The sequence below is a fragment of the Prionailurus viverrinus genome, chromosome E2 (assembly GCF_022837055.1).
Source record: "Prionailurus viverrinus isolate Anna chromosome E2, UM_Priviv_1.0, whole genome shotgun sequence".
NCBI lineage: Eukaryota > Metazoa > Chordata > Mammalia > Carnivora > Felidae > Prionailurus > Prionailurus viverrinus.
This window is the reverse complement of record NC_062575.1, coordinates 12886037-12905733: the sequence shown is the minus strand read 5'-3', so window position 1 is coordinate 12905733 and position 19697 is coordinate 12886037. Positions and strand designations below refer to the sequence as shown.

The 19697-nt window shown below is 44.8% G+C and overlaps 1 protein-coding gene across 4 annotated transcripts; it reads right to left on the bottom strand.

Moving 5' to 3' along the window:
• Positions 1 to 660: 660 nt before the first annotated feature.
• TMEM170A (transmembrane protein 170A) lies at positions 661 to 18922 on the bottom strand. 4 transcript variants are annotated; one of them, XM_047836678.1, is made up of 3 exons: positions 18630 to 18922; positions 5647 to 5817; positions 661 to 2493 (listed from the first exon to the last, which is right to left on the bottom strand). In XM_047836678.1, exons 1-3 carry the CDS (start codon positions 18760 to 18762, stop codon positions 2363 to 2365), a joined length of 435 nt encoding a protein of 144 aa, XP_047692634.1. In that variant the 5' UTR covers positions 18763 to 18922; the 3' UTR covers positions 661 to 2362. The 4 variants fall into 4 exon arrangements, with proteins under 4 accessions (XP_047692634.1, XP_047692635.1, XP_047692636.1 ...); XM_047836679.1 differs by having other exon boundaries at positions 5716 to 5817; XM_047836680.1 differs by lacking the exon at positions 18630 to 18922 and adding an exon at positions 17918 to 18567.
• Positions 18923 to 19697: the final 775 nt, after the last annotated feature.

Below are 19697 nucleotides of genomic sequence, written 5' to 3'. Positions count from 1 at the left end.
CTTTCAAAATGCACTAACTTTTGTGTCTTGGCTCTAAAAGAAAAATAACCAAATATTTAAATCACCTATCAGTATGTTCAAAAATTAGTATTCAGGAAGAGGGGCCTACCAACCATAGGCCCACGTGTTTAACTTGTGAAATTCTATCCAAAATGTTTTAGGTGAGAATTCTAATAAGAGGTATATTTCGAGAGAGATGATTAAAATAATTTTCTACAATAAAGGATATAATGTCCCCACTTTTTCTTTTTTTTTTTAGAGTTTATCTTGAGAGAGCAGGGAGGAGAGGGAGGAGGGAGAGGAGGAGGGGGGAGAGAGAGGAAGAGAGAGAAAGAGAGAGAGAGAGAGAGAGAGAGAGAGAGAGAGAGAGAGAGAGAGAGAATCCCAAGCAGGCTCCGTGAGGAGCCCAAAGCAGGGCTTGAACCCAGAAACCGTGAGATGATGACCTGAGTCAACATCAAGAGTCAGACACTCAACCGACTGAGCCACTCAGGCACCCCTGTCCCCAAGTGTCTTAAATTGAAGGGCTACTTTGCAAAAATCACAGCTCCTTGAACTGGAAAAAGGAGTCTTATTTAAAGACTTAGGGGCACCAGACTGGCTCAGCCAGTGGAGGAAGCAACTCTCGATCTTAGGGTTGTGAGTTTGAGCCCCATGTTGGGTGTAGAGATTACTTAAAAATACAATCTCTTTAAAAAAAAAAAAAAGGCTACATTTGCTTGAAAGAAAGATTTGAGCATTGGAGAGAAAACTTGGGGAATGTATAAAAACATTTGCTGGCATTCCAAGTCTTCTTGTAATTTTCCACCTAGTCTGAATATATGTCACTGTAATTTTGATAAGTGGTCTAATGGCCTATTAGTTAGAAGGAACTCTCCAGTTAATTTTGTGACCTCTTTGTAATTTTTCCTTTTTGACTTTCCCTGATAAGTTCATCTTCCAGGCTATTTTTAATCAGAAGCTGGAGGGCATATTGCTTTAAATGGAATAGATATTGTTTGTGTGTACATGACCTCATGGGCCGTTAGCCTTACTGTCACAATGAAAACTTACCTTTAAAAACATCAGGTTTAATGAATCAGAAACTATTCTGAAAACAGAATGACTGTATTCCATACAACGCAGTTAGGTGGTAAGGATCAATTTAGAGATCTAATTTTTGCTATCCTTTTTCTTTTGAAGGTCACAGTTTTCAGACATTTTAAAAAAAAAGCAATTTAGGCAGAAGAAAAATTAAGATAGCTAAAATTGGGTTAAAGAAACGATGTTTAATTCTCTGTAAGGAAATAGAGTCTCTTGAAGGGAAATGTAAAATGTGGAAGTATATCTGAAAATTAAATTTTAGGCACTTTCTGGGAGTGACCCCCAATACTGTAAAAGTGGTAACCATATTAAGACTAAGAAATCAATAACCTCTACCCTAGTTTAAGCTACATTTCAACAATTTCAACTAAAGTCACTAAGAAAAACTGTAACAATGCTTAAACAAAAAACAGTTTTTTTGGTACCTCACTGTCCAAACAGCATCCTAACCGATCTGGCTTAAAATTTTGAACTCAAGCTATTTAATAGGGTTTATTTCCAATTAACCAAAATCAAGAGAATGAAAGTGACAAGAAAAGGGGTACAGGAACTTGGGAGGCAAAAAAGTCTCAGTCAGCTAGCTTATTCTGGTAAAATGTACAAAACAATAGATTCACATCTCTTAAAATATGTTAAGTAATCAGAGGTCAAGATAGTTTTCCATAAAATGTCACATCATCTTCTTTTTCTTTCAGCAGTGGAACTGAAGCCACTACTTGTGTTGTAGGGTTTTTTCCTGTGCTGTTTCACCAAATTTGTTCTCAAAGCTCTACTCAACCAAAACCTACTTGGCACTTACTGTCATGAAGACGTAGCAAAAGAAGAGTCTGCCAAATTCTAATCAAGATTAGATTAAATAAGGTTTTAGTATGGTATACTCTGTTCGGAAAGAAACCAGTATTTTTCATAGTTTCTCTGTTATAGGCAACATTGCATTTTCTCACAGATTATTATACATTTCAGTGCAAAGGATGTCAATCTAGAAGCATTGTTGACCTAGCTTGGGTAAAGGTGCACCTGTAAAACTACTTAAATACCGCCCCCCTCCCCCCAAAAAAACCCACTTGATTTGTTTTGGTTGAGAACAATAAGAGTCCAGTAAGATCTTCGATTCCTGGAGCTTCAAATCGCAGAAAGGGCTGAAATGTCGTTCTTCACACGTATTTCTTCATCCAAGTTTCTTCCATTTGAAGAATTAAGAAAACACTACATTCCATAATGTATTCTTTTTGAGGATTCTGTAAAACTGAGGTTTGCCATCGGGGTATAAGGGTGTTCGCTATAGAGTAGCTAAAACCCGTAAAAAGGAGACCACTACTACACAGAATGTCTGTCCGGTGCCCAAGGTGAGGGCTTCAAATGGTATCATCTCCTTTCCTGCTGCTCGGTACACTCCAGCAATTGCAGCACCTGTTTAAAAATTCAAGAGTGTTAAAAAAAAAAAAAAAATCAAGGTTAATATAATCAGGAAAATACAGTACTTAAAATCCTACCCTAAGTAGAATATTCCAGATTTTTTTACATTAAAATTTAAATATCATAGAAATGTCTTATTCTCCCTATACTTTTCTTTAGATTTTAAGTATTCTCCATATGACTTATAAATTACTGATTAGTGCTTTCAGACTGAATAAAATAATCTGGAAATCATAACCCAAATCACAAATTTCCACATGACCTGATTACAAACTCATCACAAAAACATCTCTTATTTGCCATGCTTAGCATTTAACAGGTACCTAATAAAATTTTGGTAATGAATGCCAATGAAACTTTCCAGGGAAACCGAGCAAGAAATATTTCAGAAAAAGCCAGAGACGCCCGCTCTGCCTTCTACTGTACTCAGCTACCCTCCCAAAGTGGACGGAGGAGGAGCAGAGGGAAAAGGAAAGGGTGACTCTACGTTTATGAAGTTGTTACTAATTCAGAGGGCATGAGGCCAGAGGTGCTAAGGGGGTCCTTTCTGTTCCCCACATCATTAATCGTCTTTATTACGCTAAGTCACCACAACTTTCTAGAAACGGAGTAAACCAAACACAAACATCTGTACCTCCCTAGAAACCCAGATGAACTGTTACAGGGACTCAGCATTGTATTGAGAGAGCCAAGATTTCATTAGTTTGACAATAATAGATCCAAAGTTCCCAGATGACCCTCCTCTCAAAGACCATTCCAAACAGAATCCTCCTTGGTCAGTGTGTTCATTCCTGCAAACAGGTATTTGCCTGTATGTTTTCTAAGATCCCTATTCTCATGATACTCAGATCAAGCTGGAACAGAGAAAGCACAGCATGAAACAGATTTTGAATAATACAAGACAACATACAGCATCTCAATCAAATGCCTACACATTTTACACATGTGATATGAAAACATATTAACAAATTCGAAGAAGAAGAAAGAGCAAATTAACCAGTATCTGTATTGGTTGCCTGGAACATCTGTGACTTTCAAATGCCCACCTCCAGTGCCTATGCATACAGTGCCTATGTTATTAACATCTGCAAGGCACCTGCTGCATCAGGCCCCTTCATAATTTAGCTCCAAAACAAGTGGGTTGGGTAGAAAGAAGTGTAAGAAACTTGAAGTAGGCCCTAAGGTGGGGCCTAGATGATGAAGAAGGGAAGAACGGAAAAAAGCAAACCAGGAGGAGCAGTAAAATGGGAAGGAAATGGACTCTCTTCCCCAGAGTCTTAAAGAGAGAATGGACACATTTATTGCACGATTCCTAAGTGTTAGGTATTATGTTAAGTACTTTAAATAAACATTATTTCCTTTTATCATCACACAGCATCTGAGGAGGGTAGAATTATCCTTATTTTACTGATGAGAAATCTGAGACAGCTCCTAGGAGCCGGTAATCCAATAAGGAAACTGGAACAGAGGGTCTCTAAAGAGCAGCAGCAGGTGATACAGTTAAAAATACTATATAAAGCCAGTTATGGAAACACCTTAATGCAGACAAGAGAAAACTGGCCTTCTCCTCCTGTTATCACAAAGGTTTCACCACCTACAGAACACAAAGAAATGAGGCCACTTTGTCCTCAAAAAGAAAAAAAACCTCAAGTCAAAGAAAAGGCAGAGGGGCAGTTCCATTTAGAGCTCAAGGCTTAAATGCACAAACTCACACAAAAATTACAAATTAGCAGGAATGTTGTGTTTCTATCTTTTCAGCATGTACTTAGGTTTACATGTGCACCTGGAAAAAAGTCTGAAAACATATACCAAAATGCAAACTGAGGTTTTCACTTAGGGATGTGATAATGGAGTGTTTTTAGTTTTCGTTTCTGGAGCTTTTAATTTATATAAAATATATTTATATTTAATCATGAGCTTAAAAATGACCTAAACTGATTCTCATCCTTATGATATCAACAAAAGCCAAAAACAAGTAAAAACAATTTATAATTATTATTCCAGTTCTTTGAAAAAATTTTTTAACATTTTTGAGAGAGAGAGAGAGATACAGAGCATGAGCGGGGGAGGGGCAGAGAGAGCGGGAGACACAAAATCTGAAGCAGGTTCCAGGGTCTGAGCTGCCAGCACAGAGCCTGATGAGGCGCTCGAACCCACGAACTGTGTGATCATGACTTGAGCTGAAGCCAAGCTCAACCGACTGAGCCACCCAGGTGCCTGTGTTATTCCAATTTATTTTTAAATGTTTATTTATTTTTTGAGAGAGAGAGAGACAGAGACAGAGTGCAAGCGGGGGAGGGGCAGAGACCGAGGGAAACAGAATCTGAAGCAGGTTCCAGGCTCTGAGCTGTCAGCACAGAGCCTGACATGGGGCTCGAACCCACAAGCCGTGAGATCATGACCCGAGCTGAAGTCCGACGCTCAACTGACTGAGCCACCCAGACGCCCCTCCAATTCTTATTCAGAAAGTTTTGACAGGGGAAAAAAATAACCAGAAGACAAATCAGGAACCATTCATTAAAAAAAAAATTTTTCAAAGAGTATGAGTGGGGGAGGGGCAGAGAGGGGAGGTTACAGAGGATCTGAAGCAGGCTCTGCAATGACAGCAGCAAACCATGTGTGGGGCTCGAACTCGCAAACCATGAAATCATGACCTGAGCTGAAGTCGGATGCTCAACCGACTGAGTCACCCAGGTGCCTCAAATCAGGTACTTTTCTGAACTAGAATTATTCTTCCATCCTTAAAAAATTATTATTCATCCTGAGTGAGGAGAAGGCCCTCGTCAACAATCTTTCGATGCCATCGGTCAATTGATAGCTGACAAGAAAGGAGCAGTAGCTTCCAAAAAGATAAACACCTTTTACTAGATTTCAAAATGTAGTTTTACTACATCTCAAAAGCCTCACATGGCTTATCTGAAGCCAGTGAGAGAAAATACAACTTCGGAAGTCAAAGGTGTTAGCCAAATCATAGGAGGGAGAGGCGGGGGTTAGAGATAAGAGAAAAACAGTATGCTAAAGAAAGCGCCCGTGGTTAAAAGCCACCCTTTTTTCTTCATTTCACACAGACATGTTTCTAAAATGGGTCCTGAAATTAAGTGACTAGTCATAGGAAACGTATGACTGGTATTTTAATGTCTAACATACTTGTCAAGATTCCAGCAGTAATTGGTCCCACGATGCCCATCAACAGGATGCTTACAGACATGAACCTACCATATTTGTGATGTCTGAGGGTGAAGAGGGCCAGTAATCCAGCAGGGACATGGAAGAAGAGAGAGGACACCAGTGCCCACAGGAACACACCATACCACATCTCTACAAGGAAAAGCAAAGAAAGGTCACAAGTCACAGACTTTCCTAGTACAGGAATTACCAAGGGCTCGTCATCATACCCGCTTATTTCATTTTCAAAGCCATCCAGGTGCCAGGTAGGTTCAGCAGTCAAATATCTAAATATTGACGGTTCTAGAGGGATTAGCAAACCACGGCCCTCAGGCCACCACCTGGTTTTGCGCATACACTCTCACTGAACGCAGCCATGCCCATTCATTTAAATCTTGTCTAGGCCTGCTTTCAAGCTACAAGAGCAGAGCTGAAACAGTGACAAAGAGCACGTGGCCTGCAGAGTCTGAAATATTTACTATCTGGCCATTTCCAGAAGAACTTGGTCAACCCCTAAAATGATCAATCATGTTAGACTTCTACGATGGAAAAGCTTTACAGTTTTATTCATTCAACAGTCGTTTCCTTTTTTTAAATTTTTTTTTAAGTTAAAAATTTTTTTTATTTTGAGAGAGAGCGACAGAGAGACAGAGAGAGAATGCCAAGTAGGCGTTGCACTGTTAGCTCAGAGCCTGATGTGGGGCTTGAGCTCATGAGCCATGAGATCATGGCCTGAGCCAAAATCAAGAGCTGAATGCTCAACTGACCAAGCCACCCAGGTACTCCACAACAATCATTTTCTACTCAGCCATAAAAAAAAAAAAAAAAAAAAGAAATCTCACCATTTGCAATGACGTGGATGGAACTAGGGTACATTATGCTAATAAGCGAGGTAAGTTAGAGCAAAGCAAATACCATATGATTTCACCCATGTGGAATTTAAGAAACAAAACAAAGGAACACAGGGTAATGGAAGGAAAAATTAAATAAGATAAAAACAGAAGGGGAGGCAAACCGTAAGAGACTCGTAACTATTCTTAACTATAAAGAACAGAGTTGCTGAAGGGAAGGTGGGTGGGGCACAGGCTACATGGGTAACGGACATTAAGGAGGACACTTGTGATGAGCACTGGGTGTTACATGTAAGTGATCAATGTTTTTAATATAGGTTACCACGGATAAAGGTCCTAAATACATACATACATACATACATAAATTCATATCAGGCCATCACGTCTTAGAATAGCAAAGCTCTTTAAGATATGAAATAAATACCAGAAAATATAAATGTCTGCCTTAGAGACAAACGGCACATAAGTGAGGGGGCAGGTTAGCGCAACTAGTTCCTAGGGAGAATGTCTAATTGACTTTTAAGATGACTGTAATTTAGGCAACATTAAAATATATGATCACCAACTATGTCTAAAAACCTATGCATGAGCCACCTCAGAAAATACAAAAAAGGAGGAGATACCACCCTGCCCTCAAGACTTTGCAATCTGGTAAACAGCAGACAGAGCAATTCCCCTCAGTGAACCCAGGCAAGCCTTCAGAATTCTCAAAAATAGCCCCTTAGCTACCCACATGGATACAACGAAGGTGTCATGTGAGATAAAATATATTGTCCATCCTTGCGCTAGGAGCAGGTAAGTAACAGGCAGTTTCAGAGACCAGTCAACAGCTTAAACTTAGAGATTCGGGACCACAGCACTACCGACATCTGGACCAGTCAACCCTTTGTTGTGGGGCTGTCCTGTGCATCGCAGGACACGGAGCAGCACCCTAGCCTCTCCCCACTACATGCCAGTACTGGTCTCCCCCCAGTTGCAATGACCAAAATTATCTCCAGACTTTGCCAGATGTCCTCCTGGGGCAAAACTTCCCGGAGTAAAAATGAGTGTCCTGACTAAAACAGAGGGTTTATAAGATTAAAAGCAGTTAAAGCTACAAAGATAGGGGCGCCTGACTGGCTCAGTCAGTACAGCATGTGACTCTTGAGCTCAGGGTCATGACTTTAAGCCCCACATTGGGCGTGGAGACTACTTAAAAAAAAAAAAAAAAAAAAGCTACAAAGACAGATGGGGTCACACTATGGTGGGCTTTCAAGGCCAGACTAAAGACTTCAGTGTGAAAGCCCTAAAAGTACCATTAAAGGTTTTGAGCAGTAAAGGGTTGTCCGGACACTATTTCACAGGCCCCACCTTACACTCCCAATAGGAGTACAAACTAGAAAACCTTTCTGGAGGGTAATTTAGAAGGGTGTATCCAAGAAAGTCCAGTGTGCACACCTTTGCCACAGAGACTTTACTTCCAGGAATACAGCCGACAGGAATACACATGCAGGCAAGGCCGGAGATAACAAGGGGTTCCCGGCAGCATTGTCTGTAATGGCAAAGACTAGATGCCAACTGTACGTCCATCAGTGTAGGACTTGTCAAACATGTTTTGGTGCAGCTACATAATGTAACATTTAAAAATTATTTTTGAGAGACACACACACACACACACAGAGTGCAAGTGGGGGAGGGGCAGAGGAGGGTGACACAGAATCCGAAGCAGGCTCCAGGCTCTGAGCTGTCAGTACAGAGCCCAACACGGGGCTCGAACTCATGAACCGTGAGATCATGACCTGAGCTGAAGTTGGATGCTTAACCGCCTGGGCCACCCAGGCGCCCCTACATACTGTAACATTATACTATCACGTAAAAACATGGGATAGATCTTTATATACTGATGGGATAAGATGCCCAAGCCACAGTGGGAAGGAAAAAAAAAAAACAAGTTCCAGAAGAGTGTACAGAAGACTCTGTTTTTATAAAAACAAAAGAAACAAACGTGTGCGTAAGTCTATGAATTCGGAAAACAGTCTGGATGTAGGTGTACTTAATAAATATTGAGGACATGTGCAGGCGCTGTTCTAAGTGCTTTACAAATCTTAACCAGTGCAATCTTCTAAACAACTCTGTGAGGCACATGATATCCCTGGCTCTTGGCTGAGGAAACAGAGGCAGAGGGAGGGAAGGAACTTGCCAGAGCCCACAGTGCCAGTGGGGGCTGGGGCAGAGCCCTATTGGGCCCCACGCATGCTCCATGCTGGCAAGCTACACAAGAGCCTTATTTCTGGGGAGTGGGATACGTTGGGGTAGGGCTAATGACAATTCACTTTTTACTTTGATTTTTCTTAAAAAGCTTTTCTAGCTGCTTACTGGCTTTTACAGAGTTATTATTAAAAGAAAGTAGAAAAAGAAGAAAAAAGGCTTTTGTTTCCAAAAGAACAGTTTGGGAAGGTTGGTGGGATTGGAATGAACAATTACAGAAACGACGAGGAGCACTAACTGGCTTGGGGAGCGTAGACACCGGGAAGGGCAGGACCAGGGGCTCTTCTTCAAGCTGCATCTGAAGCAGTCGTAAGAATGACTGCTGTGCGGGGGCGCCGGGGGGCTCAGACGGTTGGGCAGTTGATCATCAGACTCCATTTCAGTTCTGATCGTGATTTCACAATTCGTGAGATCGATCCCCATGAGGTAGACTCCCAAGTGACAGCACGGAGCCTGCTTGGGATCCTCTCCTTCTCTGTCCCTCCCCCACTCACTCTTCACTCTCAAAAAAAAAAAAAAAAAAAAAAAAAAAAGAATTACTGCTGTGCATGTTTCCTTCCCAATTTCTTATTCTTTTTTTTTAAATTTTTTTTTTCAACGTTTTTTAATTTATTTTTGGGACAGAGAGAGACAGAGCATGAACGGGGGAGGGGCAGAGAGAGAGGGAGACACAGAATCGGAAACAGGCTCCAGGCTCTGAGCCATCAGCCCAGAGCCTGACGCGGGGCTCGAACTCACGGACCATGAGATCGTGACCTGGTTGAAGTCGGAGGCTTAACCGACTGCGCCACCCAGGCGCCCCCCCCAATTTCTTATTCTTGTTGTGGGTGGGAGCCAAATGCCCCCAAGCCACCCTTGGCATTGTCACCGATGGCTATACTAATTCTTTGCTCATTTTGACTCACCTAAAGCTTCAATTAACACTATATTCGACACATACCTGAATTAGGACACCTAGTTCATGCTTTGAATGAAAGTATCAGGTGTGCCCCATCTAGGGCTCAATGCTTATTAAAAATAACAAACGACTGAGGGTGTTTTGGCACTTTTGCTCTGGTGAAAAACAGATTGCTATAAAAAGTTTCAAACCATTTGTGAGACTTTTTTTTTTACCCCCCGCCGAACAAGATCTATCCAGAAAAATTTCATAATACTGTTGAAACTGGTCTGTTTGACAGGGTTTGCCAAATTCTGCTAAGCCAAGTTAGATCATGAAATATGGGGCATAAAGTGATTACATAGTAAGGTCCCAAACTTAAAAACGAAATATATGTAACATAAAAAGCTAATATATGTAAAAATATAGTGTCCAGAAACCGCCCCTCGAATACGTGTGCCCCCGCCAGAGCTCTGGTGCCCACACACCTCTCCTGCACCCTGGCTCAGTGACAGCAGCTTGGTCTTTTCAGCCTAAGCCCCCTCGCACTCCACCGCTGCCAGCTTGACCCCACGCCATGGCACAGAACCATGCTGTCCCCTTCCAAAGCAGTAACCCCATCTTCAATCCCACAGTCCTTACCAGCTACTCCCCAAATCACGTGGAGACTCTGACCTCTATCCCACCACCGAGCGTGTGAAATTCTATGATGGCACCAGGAACGCCAGCGTCCCAGGGTGGACAATGGGATGCAAAATCTGCGTCTAAGAACTCAGAGCAGTTGTCATTCTGGCTGCTGGCTGCCACAACGGACTTCAGACCCCGCCACTGAGCCGATACTACTCTCGGGCCCTGCTGGAGCTCCCCAAGTTTTAGAGGTAAGCACTGCTCTCTGGAGCAACTCAAGGCGGTGCTGGAGCCTGGCTTCATACTGGACGCCATGGCACCATCAGGGCATTGAGCTGGGAGGTGAGGCCTTGATCTGCCAGAGACATACCAAATTGATAACTGCATAAAAGTGGGTCCGAGAGGATCAAGGCCTGATGAGAAAGGAAGAGAGACCTCTCTCTCCGTCTCTCACTCTCTCTCCCTGCCACGTGAGGACATAGCAAGAAGGCAGCCTAAGGGGGCCCTCACCACAGCATGGCCATCCAGGCTCCAAAACTGTGAGAAAATAAGTTTTTATTTTTAAAAAAATTTTTTAAAGTTTATTCATCTTTGAGAGATAAAGGGAGACAGTACGGGTGGGGGAGGAGCACCAAGAGAGAGGGAGACACAGAATCCAAAGCAGGCTCCAGGCTCTGAGCTGTCAGCACAGAGCCCAATGTGGGGCTCAAACTCACAAACCGTGAGACCATGACCTGAGCCAGAGTCAGGAGCTTAATGGACTGAGCCACTTAAACCACTTCAGCCTAGGGGCGTCTGGGTGGCTCAGTTGGTTAAGCGTCCAACTTCAGCTCAGGTCATGATCTCACAGTCTGTGAGTTCGAGCCCCGTGTCGGGCTCTGTGCTGACAGCTCAGAGCCTGGAGCCTGCTTCGGATTCTGTGTCTCCCTCTCTCTGCCCCTCCCCTGCTCATGCTCTGTCTCTCTCTGTCTCAAAAATAAATAAAAACATTAAAAAAAAATTAAAAAAAAAAACTTCACCCTATGGCATTTGGTTACAGCAGCCTAAAACACCAACCCTCACTCCTTCCCTATTTTCCTGGTGCACAGCACCTGCCTGAGGAGGACTGCTAGGCTACCAACCCACATCTCAATTTTCCTGAAAGCTGAGAAGCCTATTTGTAAACAAGGTGTGGCACAGCAGGTCAGCACTTCCGGAGTTTCTGAGAAGGGGAAGCATACCGCATGCACCCTCCTACAACCTTGAGCTGCATCCATTAGCTCCATCAGTGCCTACAAATCTTATAGAACATCACTTAAGTCACATTAAGGAGGAAATAAAGGGCTTTATTATGTTAGGTGAGTAGTCTAGTTTATAAAACACTTTTCAGATGGATGAGATTATTAAAGGACTCTTAATAGCAAAGGCAAACCCCAATCAATAAAACACTTAAAAAAAAACTAAGCGATTTCCCTTTAACCTACTGCACCTTAATTTGCTATCTACGTAATAGCTACTTATGGATCGTCATATAGTACTTTTCATTTCTTCGGTTCAATATGCTGTCAAAAATCTGTGTCTACATATCTTACAGTATTTCTTTGTTCACTATTTCAAATCAAGCGCATTATCTTCAGCTTTGCTTACTCTGACGGCGGAAGTCCTAGCACTGCCTGATGTTGAAGTATAAATCAGAAAATTAATCTGCAACAAAAAATTATAAGGGACAATCAGATTAAGCACTGGTGACAGACTGGGCTCCAAAGATGTCCACACACTCATCCCCAGAGCCCATGAATAGGTGGCAAAGGCAGTTTGCAGAGGTGATTAGGTCAGGAGTCCTGAGATAGGTGAGTAGACCGGCTTTTCCAAGTGGGCCGAATGTAATCACAAGGGTGCTTGTAGAAGGAGGCAGGAGGGTTGGAGACAGAGGGCTTGGAAGATGCTATGCTTCTGGCTTTAAAGATGAAGGAAGGGGGCGAGAGGCAAGGAATGCAGGTGACCTGTAGAAGACGGAAGAGGCAAGAAAACCAATTCTTCCTAGAACCTTCAGAAGGAAGGCAGCGTTGCTGACCCATTTTGGATTTCAGGCCTCCAGAACTCTACGATGTTTGAAGCCACTAAATTGTGGTAAGTTGTTACTGGGCCAATAGCAAACTAATACAAGCGCCAAGAGTTTATTCTTTCAACAATCAAGTATTTACTGAGCCCATCCCCTATGTCAGGCACTTGAGTGAAACAAAACAAGACAAACATGCTGCCCACAAGGAGCTTATTACCTTTAAGAATCTGTTTTTCAGACAGATGGTTCAGTTAAAGGGATAAGCCACACAGACTGCAGATTCCTCTAGGTGAGTTCTTTATTAACAGAAAGAGTTTGTAATGGCTGGCTCCCTATCTAATCTCCACAACTGAGTCAACCAATTTCTAAGCAAGGCCTCAAGACCAACCAGGCCCCAGTCAGAGTAGCAGAAGCCTAAGCCAAGTGGGCAGGGTGAGGCTCAGCACTCAGCCATCCTTTTAGCTGGCCGCACTCTATCTTATGTTCCAGGTCAAACAACCGAATGAACAAGGTCAGCTTCTCTGAAGCCAGGGTTCTAAGGGAACCTGGGAACTGTAGTCCTACCTGGTCCTGCAACTCAGTGCTGGACTGCCTTCACACTAATTGCCCATCAGCCTACATCTCTCCACACTGCCCACTGTGAGACTCCTCTCTTACTGAACCCCACCTACCCACCATGGTCCTCTCTGGTCCCCTGCAAAATCAAATACATATATATCGGTTACTGCCCCCAGTTCCTGACAGAGCTCCTAAAAACCCTTTAAATAATGGTGCTAAGTGTCAGTTGCTTAAGTGTCCAACTTCGGCTCAGGTCATGATCTCACGGTTTGTGAGTTCGAGCCCTGCATCGGGCACTGTGCTGAAAGCTCAGAGCCTGGGGCCTGCTCTCTGCCCCTCCTCCTCTTGCACTCTGCCGCACCCCCCTCTCAAATAAACAAACATTTAAAAAATTTTTTAAGAAAAAAATAATGGTGCTAGAAAATATTCTATTCTCATATTTAGTCTTTTATTATTTTTTTAAACATTTATTTTTGAGACAGAGCATGAGCAGGGGCAGGGGCAGAGACAAAAGGAGACACAGAATCTGAAGCAGGCTCCAGGCTCTGAGCTGTCAGCACAGAGCCCGACGCGGGGCTCAAACTCATGCACCTGTGAGATCATGACAGGACCCTCAACTGACTGAGCCACCCAGGCACCCCCTAATATTTGCTCTCTGACCCTGGTTTCTGACACAGAACTTCCAAATCCCTTGGAATTTCCAGGCACCTCTTTTGTTCGCAGAAGGCACTCTTGGTAGGCTCCAGGATGGTCACCAGAAAGCCATGATTATAAGCATGGAACTTTCAGCCCCACCCTCCATCCTCTGGAAAGGGAGAAGGGTTGGAAGTGGAGTTAATAATCAATCACGTGTACGTGATTAATCCCCCATATAATCCCCAAAGCAGGGAGTTCAGAGAACTTCCGGGTTTGGTGACTACACCTATGTCCTGGGAGGGTGGCAGGCCCCAGCTCCACAGGGACAGAAGCTCCTTTGCTCAGAATCCCTTCTGAATTCACCCTATGTAACTCTTTATCTGGTGTTCATTTGTATCCTTTAATATCCTGTGTAATAAACTGGTGATTTAGTAGGTAAAGTATTTTCCTGGGTTCTGTGAACTACTCTAGAAAATTAACTGAACCAAGGAAGAGGGTCATAGGAATCTCCAACTTAGAGCCGGCCGGTCAGAAGCACAGCCAACCACCTAGACTTCTGACTGGCATACGAACTGGGGAAACTGAGCCCTTTACCTGTGGAATCTAGTGTTAACTCCAGGTAGACAGAGTAGGAACTGAACTTCAGGACACCCAACTAGTGTCACAGAATTGGTAGATGTGTAGAAAACCCTACGCTCGGTGTCAGAATGTGGTGAACGTGGGAGTAGTGTGAGAATAAAGGAAAGCAGGGAGTATTCCCCAAAAGACCTTTCCACTCCTCCTTAACAGTGATGGCCTTCCCACCAGGACTGCCCACTGCGGGCTGTCACCTCTCTTCTGACACCACTACCTGACTGCCTGCTCACTGCTGGTTTCTGAGTGTAACCCTCTGGCCTGTCTCACTCCAGCGGCCTCTTGGTCCTGATCTGGCCTTCCGTCTATTCACACAAAGCCAGAAAATCAGTGCTAAAGGGTATGAAGTATATTGTGAGGGGTTGTTTTATTATTATTATTTTTATCTGAGAGAGCGCAAACACAAGCGAGGGAGAGGGGTAGAGGGAGAAAGAGAGAAAGATGGATAATCTTAAGCAGACTCAATGTTCAGAGTAGAGCCCGACGTGGGGCCTGAGCCCACGATCCTGGGATCATGACCTGAGCCGAAATCAAGAGTTGGACGCTCAACTGACTAAGCCACACCAGCGCCCCAAGTATGAGGTTTCTTGTTGGGGTGATAAAATATTCTAAAGTTACTTGTGATGATGGGTGCAAACTCTGCAGATGCTAAAAACCACTGAATTGAACACTCAGGAGTTGGTCAAATCATCCGTCCTCTGCTCAAAACCCTCCCATACCACCCTCTGGGAGGTGACCTCACCTCTTCCTCCCTGCTTTGCCCACAATGTTCCGTCCTCCATGGTGGCCTTCTTTATGTTTCCTAAGTAAACTCCTGAGCCAGGGCTCTGAACCTGCTGTGTCGTTGTCCAGAAGCTTCTCCCAACAGCTGCATGGCTCGTGCCTCACGTCCTTCAGATTGCAGCTCCAATAGCATCATCATCAAGAGCTTCCTCATGACCCTAAGTAACGGCATTCCCCCACCTGACGCACAAGACCTGCCACTTACTATCTCCCTCCTGTCTGACAACACCAGCTCTTCCTTTCCATACTTTCATTTTCTCTCTATCCTCCTTTGTTTCGCTCACTACACATCTTTACTTGGTACCTAGAAAATAATAGGCAGGCAACAGACACTTGAGTAAATACTTACTGAGTGAATGAATAAACAACTGGTCTTGAGTGTGACCCATTCTTGGCTCCGGCAACGGCACAACCAAACCCTAGGTAGGTTTCAGTTTAACTATCACAGGACACGCTTTAACACTGCCATTAATAAAAATTCCTACCTTCAGGGGCGCCTGGGTGGCGCAGTCGGTTAAGCGTCCGACTTCAGCCAGGTCACGATCTCGCGGTCCGTGAGTTCGAGCCCCGCGTCGGGCTCTGAGCTGATGGCTCAGAGCCTGGAGCCTGTTTCCGATTCTGTGTCTCCCTCTCTCTCTGCCCCTCCCCCATTCATGCTCTGTCTCTCTCTGTCTCAAAAATAAATAAACGTTGAAAAAAAAAAAATTTTTTTTTTAAATTCCTACCTTCAGAAAGTTCGTATCATTCCTGCTAAAAGACAAGATCTGCCTTTCAGATTTGCTAAAAAACGATGACAAAAGAAATCTGAACAACCTGGAAAAGGGAGGGTTAGGCAGCAATCTAAATGGCTAAATTGCAAATGCAGGTTAAAAAAATCAATTCAAAGCTTCCTGATGGTGACAAACCACAGAGTATTTTAGAGCAACGATTTTGCCATATTGACGTGGCGTAAAGTGCAAGTAGCCTTTTCTGTGAGGCCAAAACAGAAATAATTCCAGATTCAGGTCAATGAATAGAACTCACTGTAAGCAGGCTTTGGTGCCTCAAAAAGGATCAAATTCCACATACCTATAACATCCATTAGTCCAGTTAAAGATGAGACACAGCAGGGACACAGTGTTTACCCATCCCATTCTGATCAACTTCAGATCAAGGGCTATATCTCATGTATGTTTATATCCCAAGCCCAGAGCCTGCACTGGGCCCAATGTATACTTGCTGAATATGAATGAATAGTTATAGTTCCCCCAAATTATATATATATATATATATATATATATGTATATATATATATATATATATATATATGTATATATATATATATATATACATATATATCAATAGAACTGCCCATAAACTCATGTGGCAATTTCCTGTTTTCAGAATACTTTCTGAAAGCAAAACAATTCTCATAGCTGTCATAGCTGCTATGACATAATGTCTAACTACTGTCCCAAATCCACTTATCTCGATCTTAAAGAAAAGGCAACTAAAAGATAGACAAACTGGAGAATATTCAGCTCCAAAGTATCACCTCACATATGACTTATCGCAAAAGGATTAAGGTACCCTTTCAGTGGAGGGACCCGATAAACACCACCTTCACCAAATGATTATTGACAGCAGTGTTAGTAAAGGTACACCGTGATGTTAAAGGTCTCCTGATATAATGCACTGAGAAGTGGACATCACCTGTATAGATAGGATTCTAAACAAAAATGTTTAATCTGAATGTAAGCATGAAAAAAATGATCGATAAACTTAAATTATAGGACATTCTATGAAATTAGGCTGGACTCTTCAAAAATGTGAAGGAACAAAGATGGAGTAACTGTTCTAGATTCACGGAGACTAAAGAGACATGGCAACTAAATGCACAGTGTGATCCTGGATTAGATCTGGGTTTTTTCGTTTGTTTGGTTTTTTTTTAAAGGGAAAAGCTATGTGGGGAGCCTGGGTGGCTCAGTTGGTTAAGCATCAGAATTCAGCTGAGGTCGTGATCTCGCTGTCTGTGAGTTGGAGCTCCGCGTCGGGCTCTGTGCTGAGAGCTCAGAGCCTGGAGCTTGCTTTGGGTTCTGTGCCTCCCTCTTTCTCTGCCCCTCCCCTGCTCACACTCTGTCTCTCTCTCTCTCTGAAAAATAAGCATTAAAAATTTAAATAAATTTAAAAAAAGATACATGCTGAAGTATTAGGCACGAAGCATCACCACTTTGGTAACTTCCTTTCTAATGGGTCTGCAGAAAATAAAAATGTTGTGTGCGTGTGTGTATGTATGTATATACACAATTCACACACACATATATGCAAATAGAGATAAAGCAAAAGAATGAAAATGTTAATAATGAGTCGAAGTAAAGTACTTCAATGTATCAGTATGTTTGAAAATTTCAAAATAAGGAAACACAAACAGACTAATCTGGTCCAGCAGAACCTCCAGACTGTGTGTACATTGCATTTTTCATAGTGTCTCCAGAATGCCATAGATTTGTTGTCACGGTCAAATGTGCTCTTAGTACCTTTTGAAACAACGTGAGCTGCCAGATTATCATTTTAGCTAGAGTTCCAAACTAACATCTGCATCTGCCCCAAAGTGGTTATTATCATCAGCTGTCCCACAAAGCTGTCAGGGAAACTACTAGGCAGGTAAATACACACCAAGTCCCGGGGGTCCACTGAATGGCGCCCGGCAGTCGCTTCCCCGTGGAAGAGAAATCACAGGTGCCTTGTTTATGACTGCAGTCAGTAAGTAATCCAATCGTTCTTCTTTTGCAGGTCCCTGGCCCAGTTCTCGAATTGTTTACTCCCAGTCACCTTTGCCGGACAGCCCAACCTCACCCTTCCATCGCCACTGTTCTGTCTCCTGGCCTTTTAAAGGTCCAACACAGAACTGCGCCCTCCCCTCAAAGCCTTTATGAGCCTTGCCCAGTCATTTCTCCTCCTCTCAAGTTTTCTGAGCATGGAGAGCTTTCTACCTTCTTATAATTTTGAAAAAACCCTTACATCAGGCCCAGCAGAAGCTCCGGCGGGCGTTAAGGAGAGTGAAAACGCATCTGTGTCAGAGATCTCGAACGCGGGAGTGGGGAATTCGGCAACAGGTCTCAGAAAGTGATTCCTCGAAAGAGAAGCTGGCGGAGTGGGTGCGTTTGGACGCAGGTGGGAGCGATCGGCAGACAACCCGGGGGCACCCGGGGCTGGAGCGAAATTACACACCAGGACAGCGCGGAGTGCGGACCGCCCCTCAGCCCGGCCGGGACGGTTCGGCGTCCGAGCTGCGAGAGCCGCGCGGCCGGCGCGGACCACAGGGGCCAGGCGCCTCGAGCCCCTAACTAGCAGGCGCGACCGCCTCCGGGGCTCTGTCGGGTCCCGGTCTGACCCTGGAGCTTCTGGAAACTCCAAACAGCAACATCAGCTCGGGTGGAGGCCGAGCTCCCTCCACTGACGGGTCCACTCGCGGCCGCTCCCTCCGCTCTGGCCCCCAGCGCAGAGTCGGAATGGTCCGCCAGAGGTGCCGGCGGGGAAGCGACGGAGGAAGAGCTACATCCCCCAGCTCCCCGCCGAGGGAGCAGGAACCTCCTTCCAGGAGGCATACAGCCCTGGCAAAGTGGGACAGCCGGGCGGAGAGGACCCCGCCGCGGGGGAAGGGGCGCCCCCCGGCCGGGCGGCGGCGACGGAGCGCGGAGTGCGCAAGCGCGGGGCGGGGCGGGGCCGGTACCTGGGAAAGAGCAGAGAGAAGTGGAGTTGGGGCACAGGGTCCCGTTGCCCACCCGCGGCACGAGCTTCAGGCTGAGGATCTGCTGTAGGAGCCCGGCCGACCCTCCGCTGCCGCCGCTCCCCTCGTGCTCCATCCCGCCGCCATTCACCGCAGAGAGATGTGGGGGAGCGTCCGAAGTGCTGCCGAGGCTCGCTCGCTCTCACTCACAGACCAAAGCGCTCTCTGACTCTACCTCCTCAGCGTCACCCTCGGAAGGGGCCCTCTTCCTCCCACCTCAACGGCTCAGCCAAGTGATGGGACCTTCCTCCAATCACAGGACGCTGCAGATGGCAGAGGCGGGGCGAGAATTGTTCCCTCCCCTGACGTTGCGTACGGCTCACCGAAACCTGGCACCCTCGGGCTACGCCCCCTACTGGGCAAGTGTCTCCTGCTCCAGAGTAGGATGCGCTAAGCTCTGCCCTTCTCTGCAGCGCCACCTATAAGACAGTAGGGGAATTGCATGCCCTCCCCAGACGCGGCGCGTAGATTTCAAACGGATCTAGCAATGAGAATCAGATGGTTCAGCAGCCAGGTGAAGGAGGCTGGAAGACATCAGCAATATCTCCGATATTTGGAGGGAAAGTGAATTTTTTGAAAGCTTAACTTTCTTAAAAAAATTTTTTTTTCAACGTTTATTTATTTTTGGGACAGAGAGACAGAGCATGAACGGGGGAGGGGCAGAGAGAAAGGGAGACACAGAATCGGAAACAGGCTCCCAGCTCACGCGGGGCTCGAACTCACGGACCGCGAGATCGTGACCTGGCTGAAGTCGGACGCCTAACCGACTGCACCACCCAGGCTCCCCTTAACTTTCTTTAAAGTAAAAAGCCTTGGGGCGCCTGGGTGGCGCAGTCGGTTAAGCGTCCGGCTTCAGCCAGGTCACGATCTTGCGGTCCGTGAGTTCGAGCCCCGCGTCAGGCTCTGGGCTGATGGCTCAGAGCCTGGAGCCTGTTTCCAATTCTGTGTCTCCCTCTCTCTCTGCCCCTCCCCCATTCATGCTCTGTCGTCTCTCTCTGTCCCAAAAATAAA